The following is a 21,622-nucleotide window of genomic DNA, read 5'->3' on the forward strand; positions in this document are numbered from 1 at the left end:
TTAGACCCTTACATAACTATCATGAGTCCAATTGATTCAACTGGAATTATTCATATTTGTAACAGTAAATATATATCCAAGCAGCTGCAGTTTCAAAGCTAAACATCTTGAGTTATCAGCATATTAGTAATTTTGAGTACAATCCGTTGTTTCAGAAAGAAAGTAGTACATCTGATAAATTTTAGCAACAAAGTATTTTTGCAAATACTCAGTATCAGTCCTCTCTCCTCCTCTGTCCACATATGAATTGCACAATCATTATCCATTATCAGATGGGGCTCCCTCCTGCCCTGGATTGCTAAGTTTCACTTTATATAAACAAAAGCAGCAGAAACTGAGCTGTAGAATTAATATTAAGTATTTTTCCTCTATATTATATGGTACTAAGAAGGAAAAAAGAAAGCTCTCAACAACCCATGAGACAAAAATAAGAGCTTTGTGTTCCATTTGAGAAAAGTATTAGTTTAATTGACAAGTAATAGCAACTGCCAGCTTTTAGCCTCTTTTAAACTCAGATCAGTTTACAGGCAGGGAAAATTAAATGTCTTTGAGGACTGAATTGTATTTATATAAACACATATGTTTAAAAAGCAGGGTATCAGTCACTCTAGAACGTTAACAGCTATTCGGAAATTGATGCTAGTTACCAAATGCATACATAACTGAACTGTAGTAATTCCAGTTTTGGAAAATTTTGACTAATCTCATGATTTAACAACTTAGGCTGCATGTTTCCTACATGAAGTAGGTTTGTTCATGAGATGCTCAGCAATTAGAAGTTTTCTACATTACCTGGTCCATTCGAAATGCCATCTCTTTATGCAACTGCTGAATAGCATTTTTGGCTGCTGCATCTTGGGTTAAAAGTTTGTCTTTACTAGTTTTCACTTCTTTATTAAGCTCTTCTATTCTTGCTTCTAGCTATAAAGAAGACATTATGATATAATTATAGGAAAAAAGACTTTGATCATGTTTTGTACAGATAGGAACATTTCACACAAAAGCAGATGCTACATCAGATCTTTACATACATTTTACACTTTTCAAGCTGCAACAGCCAGTATCAACATCTAGCTTTGTATTAAAGTATGAGCATGAAAGAAGCCAATTCTCATCTGCAATGAGACAACTGTATGAAGTCAAGTAAGACATGATGCATAATAACCCACTACATTAAAAAGAGAGATTAATGACAAGTGATGAGATGCCAAAGGAGGGCTGGCTGCTGTCTCAAGCTGCTTCATCTTCCACCCTTTTTTTGCTACCCCTGGGCCACCTCCTCCACTGTGTGCCAGCAAAGTATTCATGCATCCATACTGAATTGGACCAGGAATTAATTCATTGAAAAATAGCTCAGCAAATAAGGGGTGCTCAGTCATTGTGCTGGCATGTTTCTTTAGCTGCCCAGTGAACCAGATCAGAGAACTGATCCAGCTGAAGAATAATAACTGGAACACTTCCCAGAGCTTGTTCACTGCACAGCCACACAAGCACTAGTGCAACAATAAGGAGCAGCACTAGCACAAGAGCAAGTGGTAGCTATGAAACTGTAATGCTGCCCAAAGGCTGCTCAAACTGTGCTTTAATGACTGTCGTCTTGTCCAAGGGAAAAGTCAATTCATCAAGTCCGATTTTTTTCATTAGTTTTAAGAGTAAAGATATCAGGGTTAGCATGTTATATTTTTGTGCAAATTCCTGCATCAAAGGCAATAAGTTAAATACTTCTGTTGCCTACCCTCTTTAGCTTTGCAAATGAATCACTGCCTAGCATGCAAAAAAAATTCACATGTGCAAGCACACATGCATTTTTTGCTTGCAGTTGAGCTTTTATTTACTTGAAGAGACAAAAATTATCACATTACAAACACTCACATGGCATTGAAAAAAAACAATCAGTGTTTTACTGAAACTTACCTTAAAACTTCAGTTGCTATCCAACTACAATATCAAAACATTACACCCAAAACCAGTATTTTCTAAAATCATCTGTGGACAAGTGATATCAAACACAGATCCTACTGATCTGACAGGAAACCAGAGAAAAACTCCCCCACAAGTATTTTTTCGGAATGGGATAAAGCAGTTGCTGCATGGTACATCTTCATGAAATCTGGGTGATATCATGGAAACACAGACAAGAGATCATGAGCAAACTACTCATACTGATGTATTCAGGCTCATGTGATTTCAAATTGTAGTTTAACACACACACAAATCTTTTCAATTCAATTTTCAATCACATCATCGATTTTCAGTGATTCTTTGAAATTAACCAAAGACAGACTAAGTTTCTGTATGTCTGAATGTGCTCTTCAGTCTGAATGTGTTCTTCAGGAACACAGTAAGCCTGACATACTGTTTGGGGAGCAGATTTCTGCGTGATGCAGACAACAGAAAAATATCTGACAACTAGAGTGATATCACCAGTTCTTCAATACAAAGAAATTAAGAGTTTAAATATTATCTGTCACCAGATTTCTAAGCCACAAGCAGCTTTTAAAACTAGGCTGAGGAACTGTAGGAGTATCAGTGACTGCTTCTGAAGCAGTGACACTTGATGTGATACCTTCCCTTCCCAGACTAACACTAGCCTACACCAATACACGCTATAGATGCTCCTCTTTGGCCTGTCATGGTTCTGACCAATTCATTGAAGAAATGTCCATACATAGGAACGGTAATACCAAAATAATGTGCAATACCACAGTTGATATGCTCTACTCTTTATACACTCCCTATATTAACATTTATAACTGTAACTACACATACTCACTATCAGCAGATGCAGCAGTTTATAATGAAAAATAAGGGAGGCAGATCAAGAAGAAATCAGATATGATAAAATTCTCAAGTGAGATTCCCTTTATGTCTATGTACAAAAAATAAATTTTATCATAGTAAGAAACTGAAATTTTGCAAAAAGGTCTAGCAAGCCTTCAACACACAGTCTTAAACAGGAAACCAAGGTAACATTCTTATCAAGGCTACCCACAGAGTTTAATCCTCATATTGCTGCATAACTAGAAATCACTTGACTCTAAACAGACTTCCAGATACTGAACATGTAAGTGATTTGAATCTAGAAACTGAAATTAACCAAAGACAGTAAACGCTTTTAGCCGATGAGTAATTTTCTTGGAATGGAAAAGTGGATTTAACCTCACAAAATGCTCAGGATATAAGCATGGGCATTCCTTCTTTCTCCCCTACGCCTTCAAAGACGTCTTATTAAACAGAGGCAATAATGGCATCAAACACAGGTGAAACACTGACACATCTGTTTTGTTATCCGTACCTGTTTAATAATGTTGAGGTGCTGCTTTTCCGTTTCTGTTCGTTTTTTCAATTCATCTTTTAAGTTGTCCTTTTCAGAGCAGATTTCCAAAATCAGTTCCTGATGTTTTTTATTTTCTTTAATCAATCTGTAAAGAAAAAAGGAAGCAAGATATAAGGTACTTCAGTACTATTTTTTTTTTAGTTTGAGATTTATGTCTTTTCCTCGTTGATCTGCAAATTCCATTGGAAATACAGCCAGCAATACTAAAGAAATTCACCAAGGCTTTACAGAAACAAAACAGAAATACACCATGCATGTGAAACTTAACTCTCAAAACGGCAAGCAGCATCTTCCATGTAAGCAAATTGCTTATTTCCAGGATTTTGCATTGTTACTCTCAGTGGTGAGGTGAGACATTTGATAATCTATGCAACTTACAGAATTAGTATGGAGCTTTGTACTTCTTAACAATTTTAAGGTATTTATAAGACAGTAACGCCCAGTCAGATGGCTCCATTAGTCAAGAGCCTGAAAACACAGATATTATATTCATTTCACAGTGGGAAGAGTAATGGGGTGAACTGCTCAGTAACCCATGATATCCATAACTCAGTAAGAAATGGAACCCAGATTTCCTAAGTCCTAAGTACATATCTATAAACAGTGCCATGCTCAAACGCCTTGCAAAGTTTGAATTTATGATAGTTTGTTCCTTCACAGCTCAGCAGTTTGAAGGCCAAGCTGGAGCTGATGCCTCAACAATAATATAGTTTGACCTTCCAGCATTGTGTTTATTCAGCACTTCTGACAATGACTTCTGAGGTTTATGTACATCTTCTATTACATTTTCAAATGCATTTGAATGCTTAAAGATAGTTAGATGGTGGATATTTTCAAAAGCACATAAGCAGATTAGGCCACTAATCACATGAATTTCAGTGAGAATCAAGTACTTAACCTGAATAGGATATTTAAAAATCCTGTTATACATATACTTATATCTTTAGTACCCTTTGAAAAAATATTTGTTCTCTGAATAAACTAGGCTCCTAAATTACAAAGGCTTCAAAACCATCAGTGAAAGAGCTCAGCACTTCAGAATGTGGTGGGTTTTTGTTGTTGTTGTTTTTTAAACGATGCATGTATTAATGTATATTCCCAGATCACAAATTCTTAACGGCAGTCAGGATTCATGCTTGCTGCTCACCTATATACCTTAGATCTGAGTGCAGGAGAAAAGTAAGGCTATTTCCAGAGCAGCGTTACAGGAAATTCTGCTGATCATAAAACAAGGGACAAAAAACCCACAACCTGGCACCCACACAAGATGTTGCACAGTAGTTTTACACTCTTGAAACGAGCTCCAAGGAGGCAAAGGGGAACAGCTGGCCTCACTGCTCTAGGGATACCAGCTGGGAAAAAAGACTAAATGGACATTTGGTACAAACTCTTTGTGTGCGTGTGGGGGGGAATATATCTATATATAAATGTGCTCCCATATTTATAGAGAGAGATTATATATATGTATGTTTGTATCTAAAAGAAGTATTTGGTCCACTGCTGACAGTACTGACCTGCCTTTGAATTTACTGTAAACAAATAAAACCCAATTAACATTTTCACTTACAATTTCCTGGATTTACAGCCATCCATACACCCATCACTTCAGAGTCTCATTCCTCCTCCTCCCTGCTAAATGTCTAACTAGGCATTCCCAAGCTTTGCTGTCATCAAGTGACTCTCTTCCCATCTGTATGATTTCTGTCACAGCTTAGCTGCTGAGGCAGTAGGGAACACTTTCCTCACCCTGCTTTTTGGGAGTCTCTCCTCCATTTTTCCCTCCCTTTGATATACTCTCCCCTACCATGGGGTCAGAGTGCCTTTTATGAAAAGCAGTACACAGCACTCATTTCCAGCTCTTATAGCAGGAATAAATTTGAGACTATTTTGTTAGCAAGAAACATTTTTAATGGTGGTAAGAAAATATAAAAGGCCAAGTGGGGAATCAAGAAGTCATCTGAAAAGAATGGCTTTCCACAAAAAGAAATATTCTTCATTTAGTAAACTGTATGGTAGAACTATCAAGCCCAATTTATTACAGCCAAGTTTATAAAACCTTGCATTTCAAAAGCCTTCCTGTAAAATGTGTTAAGACAGTCAGATAGTAGTTTCCAACTCAAAAAATACCTTCTAACTTTGCTGAATTATGATGAAAGACTGAATCTTAAAAGCACATAAAAGAAACAAGCAACTTCAAACTCAAAGTAAACATTTAGTGGGAGTTAGTAATTTCAAAGGTTCATTCCTCCGAAGAAATACATGGACTGAATGAATCTTGGATTATTTTTATATTACCATTACTTTCACAGTATTTAACTAATTCTAGATATTGGCAGGCTATTCAACTGAACAGTTAGCTATTCAGCTTCTGCCAAATTTCACAAGAATTCAGAAATTCATGCACACAGTTTTATTTGCAAGTACATACCGTGAGTAAAAGTAATTCCCCATTTCCTTAAAAGAAAAAGCTTATTAACTGTCTTCATAACAACTCACAAGGTACTACTATTTGTAACATACCACAACACTGCGTTCACACAATATGCAACTGAACTCATTCACCATACACCTCTGTATTCATGACGAGACTATTCAAATACTCACGTCTTTATAGTTTGCTCCTGCTCCAAGTATTTATCTTGCACGCACTTTTCAAACACAGCCAAGGCATGTTCACCCTTTCTCACACCATTTGGGAATTTGCGTTCTTTTGAAAAGTCTGTAGATAAAAGTTCAGATTCTATTTCCTCTAGCAAATCCTCCTGTGAGGAAGTCTGATGTATTGTGGAAATAAGCTTCTTTGTACAGTCTGTGTCATAAGGGCTTTCTGAATAGATTTTATTGATAGGCTTTTTCATAAAGTTAGACTCTTCCCTTAGCTCCTGTAATATTTCCATTAGGGATTGTTCTGTCTGATTAGATTTTGGATCTTGTTGCTCAGATTCTCCACTAGGGAAATGCCCTGTTTTCATGGGGCCTTCTACCTGTCTTTCAAAGCAAGTATTGGCACAGCAGTCCCCACCTCCACCAGGATCAGGCATACAATGCTGCTCCTGTCTTTCTGCCAGGGTCCCATCGCTGCTTGTGTCAATTGCTGTTGAATCATTGTTCAAGGGGAACAATTTAGATTCCCTTTCCAAGGTATTAGCATCATCTCCAGTACAACAGATGTTTGAGCAGTCCTTCATTTCAGGTGTTTTATCAGGCTTCTTGTTATCTGGGGAGCTGGAAGAGGCATTGTCCAACAGATTGACATTCTCCAGGGTGCTTTGCATTTCTGGTAAATACTCTTCCATCATCTCCTTTTGAAAATCTAGAAGGAAAATTCGCATTACACAGCATTATATTCAAAGTCAAAATTAAATAGAGATTGAGAGAGGGGAGAAAAAGGCTACTGGAAAGTAATATTTTAAGGGTAGAAATAATTAGATATCTAAGTTTTATGCAGAGTTTGTCAATTTTCCAGCCTGACTTTTAAATAAATGCTCCAATGCAAGTTCCTAAAAGGAGAATAAAAACAGGGATAGCAAACACAAAGTAGCTGGACAGTAAGCGACAAGGCAGCTAAAAAATAGCAGAGCTTTTCAGAATTAACCAACTTATTTCTTTTTAAATCCACAAAAAGTCCAAGTGATCACCTCTGAAAATACTTCAGATAAATAAAACAAAAATATCTAAGAATCTACAGCTTTACAGCCCATTTTCTAATAGGTTGTTTGAAAGGAACAATATGCCTTGACATGCATTTTTACAACACAGGGTTACTCATCCAACCAATGAGAATATACATATAACTTCCTTACTGTCATGTCCAGACCAACTACCCACATATACTTATATAGCAAAATGCCTCTATACCCAGCAACCTGAAGGAATGAAAGGGAGAAAAAAAATCTAGTCCCCATCCGTTCACAAGCAGCACAAATCCTTTGCTGCAAGAGCACAGATGGTCTGTGGCAGATTTGCTCCCTCAAAAGTAGCTTGTAGAACAAACATCTGAAGAGTCAAAAAGCTCTGTAGAAAGCATTCTTACAGCAGAGTACATCCTATCATAACCCAGACAGCCAGAACATTTAGGGAAGAGCCTGGTTACAGTGTTGTTTCTCTGTTTCACGAATCCCAGATGGTCAGGTGTCTAGAAAAACTGCTGGCATTTTTAGCCAACACAAGAAGCCCTTGAGATATTATTTCCCCTAGGAAAAAATCATTATAGCAGTCATAACTTTCAGATGCAATCCTGTGCCCCTGGCACTGGAGAAGCTATTTATAAGTTATTAAATTATTGAATAATAAGTTATTAAAATATTGATATATCGATATTTTATATTTTAAAATATAAACATATAAAATTTAAAATATTTTTTATATGTACCTTTATTTATAAACAGGAGGCATATTCATTGTGTAGGAATTCAACTTTGTTTTCCCAGTAATTCTCAAAGGAAGCAGAGACTTTGCCATCTTACAGCATCAAGCACATTTGCACACTTGCTTTCTGATTCGTTTAGCCTTCTCTCCATATTCACACAATCCCAGTCATTCAACTAACTACATGCTCTAGGCCCTGTACTTTGATTCAGTCTGGAAGGAAACCCTTTGTGCCACTTGGCTCCACTTCTCCAGAGTCCCTTCCTTATTAGCCAACATACTGTTCTGCGGCTTACGTTGTTTTTGACTATTGTTAAAACAGAGAGGGATTCATGAAAGCCATCAGATCTGTGACAAACCACTACGATTACAACCTTCCACCGTTAAGGTATAAGAGTCAGGTAAGGAAGACAGAAGAAACCTCAGCCCAGCTGTTTCTACAAGGAAGTAGTCACATACACACACACGCACATGTATACACATACACAAATCAACAAAGACCACCACTGGTAACTGAAACCAACAGTAAGGCTGCAACTGCCAGTTAAACAACAAAAGGAAAATATAAAAGGAAACAGGGCATAAGGACAAGTGTACGCATGCCCAGCCATGGCTGGACAACATTCACAAGTCACCAGCAAACAGCAAGACAGAGAAATGGAACAGGTACATAGAACAGGTACAAAAACACCCACAGAAAACAGCAAGATGTGTGGCTATTTTGAAAAAGTGACAATTTATATTAAGTACCTGTAACAAGCAAAGCACTTGTCATCCTCACTTTCAAAGCAAAAACTGAATGCTATAGCATCTAAAACAGTATTAAACAATGGGAACCAGAAGGCAAATAGTAAGTAAAAGTGTAAATTAGAATGGATGTGGTGAATAAGAGACCTTAGGCACAACATACAACATGAAACTTTTACAAGGGCTCTCAATTTTACGGACATCAAAGAAGATCTGTTTGTAAAACTCCTGATACCCTTTGCTTCAAAGAATCTATGCTCCGTCAACACTGGAGTCAGCAAATCCATAACCCCCAAAACTCTTAGCCTCTCATTTGGTTTGTGCAGACAAAACAATTGCTCTGTTGGTACCAAATGACTTTTTGATAATTTCTTCCAGTAAAAAAGTTCACAATGTACTACATGAAACAACTACAACAAAACAGCCCTCACTGACCATTTAAATCCGCATGCAAATAGAAGAGAATGAACATAACTGCAGGAGAAAGCAACCAATTTGATGGTAAAAGAACAGTAGTTCTGTTTAATTAAAAAGCTGTTAAAAATAATTTGAGAATGTGTATTTAACACAGTCAATAAGACAATATGTAAATAATGCAGTTAAGAGGGAAGATAGAAATTCACCTTCCAGTATTTGTTCCCTCTTGTCGCAGGTGGCTTATATTCCACACACTCAGCAAGTTTGTCTGTAGAAAGAGACCTTATTAGTAATATAGCCGAGTTGTGAGTTTATTCTGTAGTACGCACTGTAGTCCAAGTTCTTGCAGATACTTTCTCTGGGATGATCAGAGGGATTTTTAAGGCTCATTTTAAGCTTTTTCTAAAGTACTTTTTAAAGTGTCATAAAACCCCCAAAATGTGTAGTTGTTTGATGTACTACTACTGCTCAAAGTAGTTCATTACTGCCTAGCTGCTGGAGTTCACCACTCCCACAAGAAAAGAACTGATAAAATCAGATATGTGAACTTCCTAATCCATGTTGGTTACCATACCCAAGATCTCCATCACAGTCAGAAGCATACTGGATGCCGTTTCTCTTCATTTGAAAGCAGCAGGTGAAAAATACAGCCTACTGCCTTCTTTCCAATGTATTGTCTAAGTTTTCATTTTTCTGGATTACTTTCTTCTAATACTAAGTCACAGTATTATTTACAAAGAGTAAGATTAATTTACTTGCAAGCAGAAATAAAACTATTTGCATAACTCAAGTTACTATTAAGAGAATAAAATGCTACCAACTCCATACCCAGAAGATCCTATACTTAGTACCAATTGAAAACAAAGAACCTAGGTTTCACAGCAAACACATGGGAATTTCAACAGTGACTAAACAAATCTATTAAAGCAAAAGAAAATTAAGAGGATTCAGTGTTCCCTGCAGACTTGCTGCAAATTTAAATGGTACCCAGAATACAATTTACCATATTAAGAATGTTCCTAGTCTTCCTGATTGCAAAACATTAAATTTTAAATGTCTGCCCAAATCTGAACCCTAAGCAGAAGGATTTCCCCCCCTCCCCGCTGCTGCTGGATAGTACTAATTTCCATGTTCTAATTGCTAGGATAGTACTAATTTCCATGTTCTAATTGCTAACTTTTAAATAGAAATAAAACCTAACAATTTGTCATAAGGTCACAGTCTTCACATCAGAAATATCTAGCCAAAAAATTATGTGGAGTAACTGTCATTGCAAGTTCATCTTGATATTCAAATGTCTCTTGCATACTCAAAAGTTTGTTGCATTTACCCTGGGCAACTAAGTATAGCAAGTACCTCCTTTGTAAAGGAGGAGGCAGAAAAATGCAATAACAAGAGTAAAGAAGAGGCTCCTGCTTTGTCATCAAAACAGTTTTTTCATGTGTAATTACCTTAAGAAGATCAACACCCCCAGACCAACAGTTGCTAGCTGAAATGAAACATGCTAACAGTAGTGTCTGCTTCAGGATATTGAACACACAAATACAGCAGGTCCCACATAGTATGCAGACACCAGACATATTTCAGAGCAGCTTCACATTCTTCCAGATTTTATATCCATCTTTTATTATCCTACCCATTTTTATGAGCAAGTCTTCCAAAAATCAAGCAAGTAACAGTTACTGGTATCATTCTCTTACAAAACACTGCATCAAGAAAACAAAATAACTCAGTGTCTTTTATGATGCCTTCAGAAGGTGTCAGAAGCAGACATAAAAAAAGGCAAGTTGTGATTCTAATTACCAGTTGCTCTATATAACAAAATTTGTTTACTTTCCTCTAAGTTAATCATCCTTAGAGTTAATCATCCCCCCAACAGTATGGTAAGAGTACCTTGCACCTCAGTCACCTCCACACAGAGTTCACTGCAGGTCCGCTGGTATGTGTTCCCTCCCTTCTGTTGCCTATGCTACAGGAGGCTGTAATCACAACCAAGTCAACTCAAAACGCCCAGGCTAGGAACTTCTCAAATTATCACTGCGAGATTAGCCTAAGCTTGTCCGTCTGCATACCTTGAATAACCAGCCATCTTCTGAGATTGTCATGCGTCTGCTGCAGCATGTGGAAAATTTCCTGTCACTAGGTTATAACACTTCTTTGTTGCTGTGACAGGACTCTAACACAGGCACAACTGGTTTGACCAGTCCTTCTCCTATTCTGGTTTTATAACTCACAGCTGGTTTGACATTCTGCTCGTGACACACATCTTCGCTGTGTTCTTGCCCTTGTTCTTAGGCTAAGGGGACAGCTGCCCTTGTTTTTTTCACAATGCAATAGCACAAAGTAAGTAGAATTGTACAGATTGAAAAACTGGTTGCATGATTAGAGGACAATGAGGAATACCAACATACAGTTCAGTCATGATTCCTTTAGATCCATAAAGGGCTCTGGGTACTGTGCACAAACAAAGAAGAAACCCTTCCTGCATACAGACACTGTAATATAGTTTATGTTCATTTTAAGTATTACACTAATACTTGGGGAAGGAGTTTAACTCCAGCCTCCACCCAGAAGACACAAAACATTAAGGCTAGTACAGGTAACGATGCAACAATTTCTCACACTACTTAACTCAGATGTGCTAATCTGCTAAACTGCTGATACGAAAACTGACCAGAATTAAAGCAGGAAGAGGACAGCCTGCAGACACTGTAAGTGGACAGCCTACCAACTTTTTTTTTTTTTTTAAGGCAAAAATGCCTTACATATACATATCAAGGAAAACAAAATCTCAGCAAATAGGCAGGATCTTTTATTTTTATTATTAGCTTTCTTTGGAACAGAATAAAAACATCCTCTATTTACTGCCAATTGAATGATTAAGAATACAAATATTATGACAGTGATTCATTTAAGCTCTTTAGTTAAGCATCTGATATAACATAGTACTCATCTATGGGGAAAATGGAAAAATCTTGATACATGGTCCTTTTAAAGGCCAAAAAATGAAAAAAAAAGCCTCCTAATTTCTTTCAGTACTGATTATTTTAAGTGCCTGCTAAGCCCTGGCCTCAATCCCCTACTTAAAAGGGCTACTCGTGACTATAAAGTAAAGAACACCCAGAAATGCTTGCAGAATTACTACTTTTAAAAAGGTAAAACTTGCAGATGAGCAGAATGTTCAGGCTGCTGGGATTTATTTGGACGGTTCCATTTACATTCTATTCTCTGCAAGTAATTTATCTCACAGCTTAAAACCACTTAAGATTTAAGTCAGAAATGTTTAAAATTTAGCTACTTTGACTGTAGACTAGGCTAACTTCTGAAGACTATCACTAAGTAACAAAGGCTTTGACTTGTTCTACTAAATTAATCTCAGTAAGTGGACAAGTCAAGCAACTTCTGTTCTTATCCAAGACTTGCTTTCACTCTTGCAGACTGAGTGCCAACTACGGCACATCCTGTTAGCTTGATTTCTGGCATTAAAAATTCTAATTAGCATTCTATACCGTAGTAAGTTATCATACTGATAATCAGGTACTTGTCTATAATGTTATTTTTATAGTGAAATGAAAACAGAAATTCCAGAAGGACCAGTGACATCATGCTTGCACACTAATTTGACTGCTTATGAATCCAAGATTTATTAAGCTAAGTAAAATAACTGAGTAAGAATCATGTGATTAGACATTAATATTTAGTTACTGAACTAAAAGCACAGCAATTACCTGCAGAACTAGAAAGCTGATTAATAGATGTAAGACATATCACTTATTTTAAAAGTTCTTCCAATTCAAATTCTGATTTAAATACAAATATATATTCATGATAAATTAGGTTATGAGAATTAATTTTCTCATGTAATAGCAAAGCAACAATTGTGGTTTTAGGATCATTCTTCTAAATATATTGTTAGACAGGACATTAAATGCACAGCTGTCCGAACATAAGCCAGCAGTGAATAGCTTCTAAGGACAGAATTCTAGAAACAAGATTAGAGATAAAAAAATTTCAAGCAAAACCTACATCAAACCACTTAACTCCTCTATTCAACTTCACTACAAGAACATTTTATTTGAAAACACATGACTGTACTGTTTTCTCTGTTTGCAGACAGCTAAAACCTATCATTTTAACCTCAAAGCTTAAGCCTTTTCTCCTTCCTGTACTCAAATTTTCTTCTCTCTCTTTCTTGCCATTACCAAGTATTAAGCAACAAGAAATACAACAGTAAAGATTGAAAATGGAGAACAAAGAAAAACTGACTACTGATGTTGTTTCCATATGTGCTTTAAACAGTAAATTCCTACCTCAGACTGCTCATTCACTAAGAATGAACTTCCCTTCGTGTCAGCTCTCCCTGTTTCTCTGCAGAAGAGTACACACCCCCTACTCCGCAAGGATGCTCCTGACAGATTCACCCCTTGGCTGTCCATTAGGTTACCCATTATATCACTCAGAAAGCTCTAGTCACCATTCCAGCATTGCTAATTCCCAGCCACTAAAAGGTAGCTCATGATGAAAGCAATTCCTGGTATGCTTCCTACAGTCCGCACAGATCTAATTAGGCACATAACCTTCCCTACATGCACTGAGAGTCTGGTACATTTTAATTCAGTATGATGCTGTTTCAAACTGCCTTGATTTTCAGTCATCTTACAAAGCACAAACATGATTCTTTTAAATCCCAGACTATAAAGAACTTCCTAAGCAGATGCACTGTTAATGCTAGCATTTAATGTCACAAAACAGGTAGTTTGACCCATTTAACACTTACATTATAAATGGATGAGAAAGAGGAAGCAGCTTTGTTTCAGCCAATTTCAAACCATGCGAAATGGCATCTAAAGAAGAAAATGGCATCTAAAGAAACACATCAAGTGACAAAACCATAGGAAGCATTTTTCTGAGACTGGGCTGCCTAGAAGAATTAACAATAAGGCAAAAAAATTATGTCTCGTCACCTAATAACTGTCACATCTGTGATCTTTTAAAAGAGCGAGCAACCAATGACAGCGTGTGCCTGGGGGGAGGGCGGTACTGTAAGCAAATGGACTGACAGTGAAGGTCCTGGAAGATTAAGATCACCACTAGAAGAGAAAAATATCTTTAAGTTACAAAGGTTAAAGGTACTGGAGAGAAGGGAAGCAAAGAAGGGAAAGACAGATTAATGTTTCAAGGAGATGGGGAGGTGTGTGTGCATGCACACCTGTGAAGTCTTGTTGAAACCAGGGCGGACTTTGGGAAAAAGAGAAGTGAAGAGTTGAGGCAAGTAGCTCTGGGGAGCATAACCTTCTGAGAGAGCACAGCTGTTAAAAAGAAGCCCACTGTAAAACGCCACTTGGTCCCATTGATGCTGGCTGGCTAAACAGCGGTAGCTCATCTATAACCATATTTATAAGAATTTAAATACAGGTTACCAGATGTATTCAGTCATGCATTAAATAATATACTGGAGAGTAGCAGTCAATTATGCCAGTTCCTTTCAACAAGAACCAGTTCACATTGTCTTTGGGTAAATCTTTTCCCCTATGTATATCTTCCCAGCTACATACATTCTTGTAGGAGAAACCTTGTAGCAGAGCCACTGATGAATTAAGAAGTCCCTTCACCCATCCCCGCTAGTCAAACCACAGTTCTCTCACATCATCAGCTAAGACCATGTATGCTCTTGACCTCTGGAAATGTGAAAGCATCCAGACAAGTTTTATAGGATCTGAAACAAGCCCATTTTTAGATAAAGTACAATGGAAGTTTACAATGCCATCCTCTTTTCCCTTCTATTTCATATCTGTCACAGCAGAAGGCTCAAATCTCTAAATGCTTTAAGCACCATGCTGAAGTCTTAGAACAACCAAAAGCTGCTATATAGATAAAACACTCTTCAGAAAGTAGGTGGGGGACAAGGAAGCAAGGGATAAAGTGTTTCTAGGATCCTAAGCAGATCCAGACAAGGCCAGCAGGTGAGTAGCAGAAAAATTTGGCAACACTGACACAAGTAGCAAAAGTTCCCAGAGGTCCCTACCTCTCCCATATGGATGTCACCTAAGCATTTTACTCATATATTGCCACTATGGTCTGTATTGTAAACTAATTAGGCAAACACTGCATACCTCTACACAAAGTCATTCTGTTTACAGGAAAAATAAAACCTACCTACAGAACAGTGAAATTGCTTCAGACCAGTTCTCTTCACATTGTAACTTCAGAACCTTATTTCCTGATCCTTTCTCAAACTCTGCTCTGATCAATAACTTAAATAGTAACAGCAGTACATTTCTGTGTTCCTTTTCAAGATAGCACCTTCTCAAGGTAAACTCCATCGGAAATTCATGATAAAAATATAAGTGAACACCTTAAGCAATAATCCCTTAAAATGACCTGCACTATCCACTAACCTTCCATTTTGGCTCCTATTTCCAAACTCATGACAAACTAAGTGAAACAATATCTCCTTTATTATACATCTCAGGTTGAATGTGCAGCCTGCCCTGTCAGTAACTAGGAGAAGGGATAATGCATTTCCTTTCACTTTTTGACAGCATCCTATGAAGATAGCTAGAAAAGGGTTTTACTCTTATTACTCTTTTCATACCCTCATCCTGTTCAGTGAAAAAAAGCCACTTATTCTTCCTTTCCTTATTACTAGGCCAGAAGCCTTGGGCAGCACTATGTAACTCAAATAACCAGCTGTCTATCCCAGGTTCTGTACTACTGTTCTCTGTACCAGTTTCCAACTGATTTTACAAAGGCCTATGCTCCTCCGCGTCGTCCTCTCCAGTTCAGCCAAAAAATGCTCATTTGATCTTCTACTCTGACAGACTCTTTGCCAGCAGACCCCAGTGTTGTGGGAGCAAATGGGGAAAGGATAGCTGCATTTTTATACTGAAGAAGGTGCCAGCTGCAGACACTTATGAATCATTCGACTTCTGGCAAAGCTTAATTTAGGGAAGCAGATGCCTACACATTTAGAAAACTGTACTTTTAATCTCTGTATAAGCCAACCACTAAATGAATACAGCTCAATACCTCAGTTAGAAACAGGACTTAATATTTTCATGATGGCTGCACTGAACATCCACCTGCAATTCTCTGCATATCAAAGACAGCACTGAAGCACCTGAAATTGTAGCTGATCTAAACAGGTTTCATAAGCCATCTCCTGCTTTCATTATTCTATTTTTCTGATAGCTCTCCAAAAAAATCAAGAAGATCTGTTCCTTGATATACGTTATATCCAAAGGCATAAATACTATCAACTGAGCAGTGTGACCTTTCAAATGTGATCTAATTAAAAAAACAACAAAAAGGCTACTAAAAAAATTCACATTAGAGAGCCAATTCTAGTTCTGGGGAACTGAAAGGTAGACTTTTCACTTAAAAAAAAAAAAAAAGGCATTAGCCTCTTGAAATTAAAGCTGCTGAAGAAAACATTCTGCGGCTTTTTCTAAAGCTCCCAACAATAAATTAAAATGCTGCAATTTCAACTTCCATGAGCAAACTGCATGCATTTTACAGCTATTTTGAAGATTCATACTTTCACCTCTTGACACATAGTGATACAATTTGCCACTACTTCAGCCCTCCAACCAGAAATTAGAGCTCTGTATAATATGCACAGCATGCTTACACTGCTCTCCTGGATTAAACTACAGGCAAAACTTCATTTTATGTCTTTATACCACTTCTGTAACTTGATCTTTAAAAGTACTGAGTATTAGAAGCTCCCCATCTTTTGCAAAGACACAGAGGACATGGGGTTGGAATCTCACATCCTTTTGCCAGGATAGAATGTAACATTTACTTACCATGCAATTGAGCATTGATCTCAGTTCAGTAATACTGAGTAATAAATACATTTTAATACATGCCTTTCTCTAGCATGATTTTCAAAAATTCCCTTAAGAAAAGGCCACCAACATCTTAAGTATATTCCGAAACAGCAGGTTCACAGCCATCCCTTGTAAATGGTGATCTTACAATAACTGCAATTTTAAAAAGTCATAATATGACATAGCGTACATGTCAATGCATAATCAATATGTACATCATCTTATAAAGAACTCTCCCTTACCTTCCATTCACTCCTACTAAGCACATCAAAATATTAAGATCTCGTCCCAAGTGATTTGTACAAGTGATTCATTACACTCAAGCAGAATCCCAACTCAGCTGCACCTCTCTCTTCATGCAAACAGTTATTTAAAGCTCTTAAAACAATGACATAGATGTAACTGTAACAAAACCACATCTATACTTGGATAACATTGTCTCTTTTTATCACTGCAATCCAGAGCAAAGGCTCTGCTAAAGACATTTTTGATATTATCTTACATTTTGACTTGTACGTCTATGTAGTGTAGGCATATTGCTGAAGTTTCAGTAATTAAAAGGCTTTTCTCAGTGATGCTCTAATGTTCAGCAGATGACTCAACAAAAACAAAAGCTGTATCAGCATCATTTGAACAGTTCAGTTAGAGGACCACTTGTCTCCTGCAAGTTCCTGGACAACAAAAAGCCACAGTACAAGTCAAAGCCTTCAGCTGCAAATTCAAGGACTAACGCATGAAGTGCAAGATAATCCAGTGTAACATAAAACATGGGAGAAGGATTCTATCTGAAGTAGTTAATGAGGATTAATTGGCTGAAGAATACTGAAGTAGGATGATAATGATTTTTAGAATTGTCTTGACAAGTCCCAACAATATGAAGTAACCAGCAACCAGAGTAAGGTTAGAAGAAATTATATGCAGAAAAGCTTCACAAATACCACGGCATTTAGCAAGACCATAACCCATTTGTCTGAACAGTTTGTTCTACAAAGAACCATTCCTCTCCTTTTAGTACCATGCTACCAAATAACATATTAGAAACAATTTTAGGTGAGTCACAGTAAAATAATACATCCTATCATCTTTAAACAGATTATTGTAAGACAGAGACATTACAGTAACTGTCAACAATCATGCAACTGTAGACTCACAGAAACAAACACTTAATTTTAATTCTGCTTTAATTTTCAGTCTCTTACACTTGGGTAAGAGGTAATGAGGCTGTAAGACAGCTGACACTATCACATGCACAATGACTTCAACAACACTAAGGAAATAATTGATTTGGGAATATGACAGTGCTATATTTCTTTGCATAGTTGTGGTATTCATTGTAAAAACCAGGATGTATCCCTTCAAGAACTTTTCACACCTTTATTACACAATAATCATTTAATTATATGAGTAAACTAGAATGCTTTTCCAAATCAGTGACAACCTGCCCTTGCAGCAGAACTCTTGCTAAAATTTGTGCATGACAAAATTAGAAATAAAATGTAAGAGAAATTTTACAGTTTGTATTCGTATACAGCTGTAGGGTAATCTTCATTCATACCTTCGCCTAAACTGAACCGAACAGAACCAAACTCATCTTTGTACTTCACTTGCTGGATTTTATTTATTTTTTTTTTAAGCTTTCTGAAGGAAGAGATCTTCAGCTGTCTACTGTTCATCACACTGACTAGGAAAACAAATTTTCTTGTTTCCAAATCAATACCCAGTGTATCTGTATGATAAATTTCACAAAAAGTCCACCTCAGATGACTTTCCCAAACTAAGTATTACACCAGCAGATAAAAGTAACAGAAAAAGAGGGAACTCAAGTCCTAGAGAGAATTGTGTTTTCAACTGAGATTTATAAATAAATGAGGAAGCAACTACAGAAATTCTGTTCTATATGACAAGATATGAAAAACAGCCTACTGTATACCAGCTGTGTAGTGGGACAGAGCAAAAGTTTCAGCCAAATCAAAACAGACTGAGAGAGAAAGGTCCACAAAGTCAGACATTTTATATACTCTACAATGAGATGTCTGAACATGAAGCCAAAAGAGCTTTTTGAAATATGGTTAAGTTACATTTCCACACACGAAGACAACCACAGCAGCAAGCCACTCAAGTTAAATTGTAAGTGATGAAACATGATAAAGGGATGAATCACGTTGAAAAGCATCACGACACTACAAAAAAAGTAGGAGAAAACAGCTTCAGAAGAGATGAAACTGTATCAAATACACAGTGTTGATCATAACCAGGTAACGGCCATGAGGTGTAATGCACTGATACCCTTCCTCTATTCACATATTGCACATTTAGGAAACAAATATAGAACCAGTTGAGTTCCACCTACACCAGCTCTTTCGGTATTAACTCACTTTTGACCTAAATCAAATGCAAGGAATGCCTCAAAATCTGACAAAAGATATAGGGACTATTAGGATATCACCTGGTTGTGCTAAGAAGGTAGATGTAACACAATGTGGTCCGCCTACACAGAAAAGGTAGAGGACTACAGTACAGACAGAACAAATTTTGCTCATAGTACAAGCGGGAAAGCTGGCCGTGTACTGAAACATCAAGGCACTAGCCCAGGCATAACCTGACATAGCTCCCTGAATGAGCTCACACACCAACCTGCTTTGATGCAAATGCTAGAAAGAACGGAAAGGAAGGGTCGGTATACACAGTGAGTATTTGCTAGACTTCCTTCCTTTTAGCAGTTTAATACTTAAGCTCAATACTCAAGCTCATCTATAATCTTACTTTATATAAACACCAATTGCACACTGCTCCACGTCAATGCCAAGGTGCAAAGCTCAGTGTTACTATCAGTTCTTTTAACATGAGTCAAGTGCTTTACAAGATACGGTGTACTCATTCTTTACCTTTGATTTTCTTTGCTTACGTCACAAGTTAAATAGCTGAGCAGTACTGTATGATTTCCTTCAAGGCATCAGTAGGGTTTCTACTGATCTCATACAAGTGCTTAACAGTATGATCCTATTAACATCACGTCATGGAGCCACGTAACAGCACAACTCCAAAATAAAGTTTAACAGTTAGGGCTTAACGAGAAGGACTGGATTTGTTCCTATCATAACACAAATCACTAGGTATCCTGAGGGTGTTACTCTTCAGTCAGACTAGTCCCAAGGTTAAAATTCACATTTCAGCAGACAAAACAAGCACTAGCAACAGGACCCTTCTACAGTGAACTTCAAATGATGCTTGGCATTTAAGGGTTTATGCACAGACTTGTAATCTTTTATTGGTAGAGCTTCTTCAGCAGATAACAAACCTTATTCTTCTAAATAAGAAAACTCTCACCTACACTACTCAGTAATCTGTGTTCCACTGGCAATAGCACTACTGTAACCTTCAGCATTTTAGCCATCATGCCTTCAACCTGCTTAGAACAAGGTATGGGTCTTGACATATTTGGGATCAAAGATGCCAGCATATTTGCAATCACAGGTTATTTTCAAACGTTGTATCCAGAACATGCAATAGGATTGCAAAATCCCAAGCATGGCAAGACTGTCTGCCTGACCACTGTATACTGAAAAGGCCATTCATGAGACTGTTAAGGCGCTACTGTGTTCAAACCTGATTTTCCTGCACTGTTTCTCCAGCAGTTTTTCCTAGTGGGGAAAAAAAAAGTTTCAATGCTTTAAAAATCTGAACAGGTAAACTGTAAGCTTTACAGAATACAGACTTCTGTTAATTAGTAAGAGGTAGTATTATATGCAATATTATCACCTAAAAAATCAGTATTTCATCTATTTCATGAAAGTAGGATCATGATTTTCTCCTGCATCTCCTTTGCCTTGACATTAATCTGTTTCTCATGAGATTTTTGCCTCAACTTCAGGCATCAGGGTCTTAAGGACAACTTGTCTTTAAACCATTGACCGAGACAACTTGCTTGTTTTTGCAGTAAGAAAAGCAGTAGTTCAGAACAAGCCATCCAAGAACTAAGTACAGGATATTGCCAAATACCGCAGCCCACCTGTTAAGGAAAGTTGTAGGTCACTCAATTAGCATATAACATTTTGCCTAATAAGAGTATTGCATCCAGAAAAGAATTTGCTTTTTTTCCGTAGCTCTTTATAAAGCCATCTTTAGGAAATTCACAATTAGCCTATGGTAGCGAAAGACAACATACCCATTAGTTAGGACCAAAGAAACCATTCTCTGTATTTTGTTTTTCAGTTCCTTTCTCAACACTTTGAAATAGTGAACCTTGCTACGCTAACAAACATCCATCAACAACCCCTAAACAAGTAAGTCTTTTAAGACATCAATGTAATACAAAATTTTGTTTTAAAGCCAAGGCTTTAAAGCCAAGCGAGAATGATTGGAAAATTTCAAAAAAAGAGGAAGAGACCTCAAAAGGTAATACAGAACTAGTCCGCTTTATTTTTATGAAAAGGAGGACATTTCAAATTGAGTGTCTCTTGAAACAGCTTCAGAACTTCTGCCTCAAACTTTTAGAGCCTAATCTTCTCCTCCTAAAGGCAACGGTAACATAAACATTCATGGCAACTAGTAATTGGGGTGATTACATTTCCTTTTTGATATAAAAATGCAGCTGTTTTTCATGCTGTTTCAACAATTTCTTTATACAAAAAAAGACATTGGGACTCTGGTCATGTATGTTTATTAGTAGTATTCCGCTTGTCATATTTTAATTTCTGAAAGACAATTTTACAAGATAAAGCAAGCCAAGTAACAGAAAACCAAGACTACCATATTCCTGATCTTACATACAGCTCTCACTCCTCCAACAGACCCTCTCCTGGTCTACACAGAGCCTCACTGGAAGTATGCACAAGATCAGACCCACCTGTGCAGAATATTTTCCAGGAAAAGAGCCAAAATCTGCATGCCTACATCATAACCAACTCACTGAAGCTGCAAT

At 37.2% G+C, this 21,622-nt stretch overlaps 1 protein-coding gene across 3 annotated transcripts in view; it reads right to left on the reverse strand.

The window, feature by feature from the left end:
• The window catches only part of CCDC186 (coiled-coil domain containing 186), a 40,820-nt gene that overhangs the window by 18,431 nt on the left and 767 nt on the right, over window positions 1-21,622 (reverse strand). The window contains exons 2-5 of one of the 3 annotated variants that reach the window (XM_064514248.1): window positions 9,076-9,137; window positions 5,942-6,650; window positions 3,296-3,422; window positions 793-921 (exon numbers count right to left, since the gene is read on the reverse strand). In XM_064514248.1, the coding sequence (XP_064370318.1) occupies window positions 793-921; window positions 3,296-3,422; window positions 5,942-6,636 (951 nt within the window). In that variant the 5' untranslated portion in view covers window positions 6,637-6,650; window positions 9,076-9,137. Of the gene's footprint in view, window positions 1-792; window positions 922-3,295; window positions 3,423-5,941; window positions 6,651-7,709; window positions 9,050-9,075; window positions 9,138-21,622 lie in introns of those variants that run through there. The other 2 variants (XM_026096149.2, XM_064514247.1) reach the window with 2 other exon arrangements.

The sequence above is a fragment of the Dromaius novaehollandiae genome, chromosome 6 (assembly GCF_036370855.1).
Source record: "Dromaius novaehollandiae isolate bDroNov1 chromosome 6, bDroNov1.hap1, whole genome shotgun sequence".
NCBI lineage: Eukaryota > Metazoa > Chordata > Aves > Casuariiformes > Dromaiidae > Dromaius > Dromaius novaehollandiae.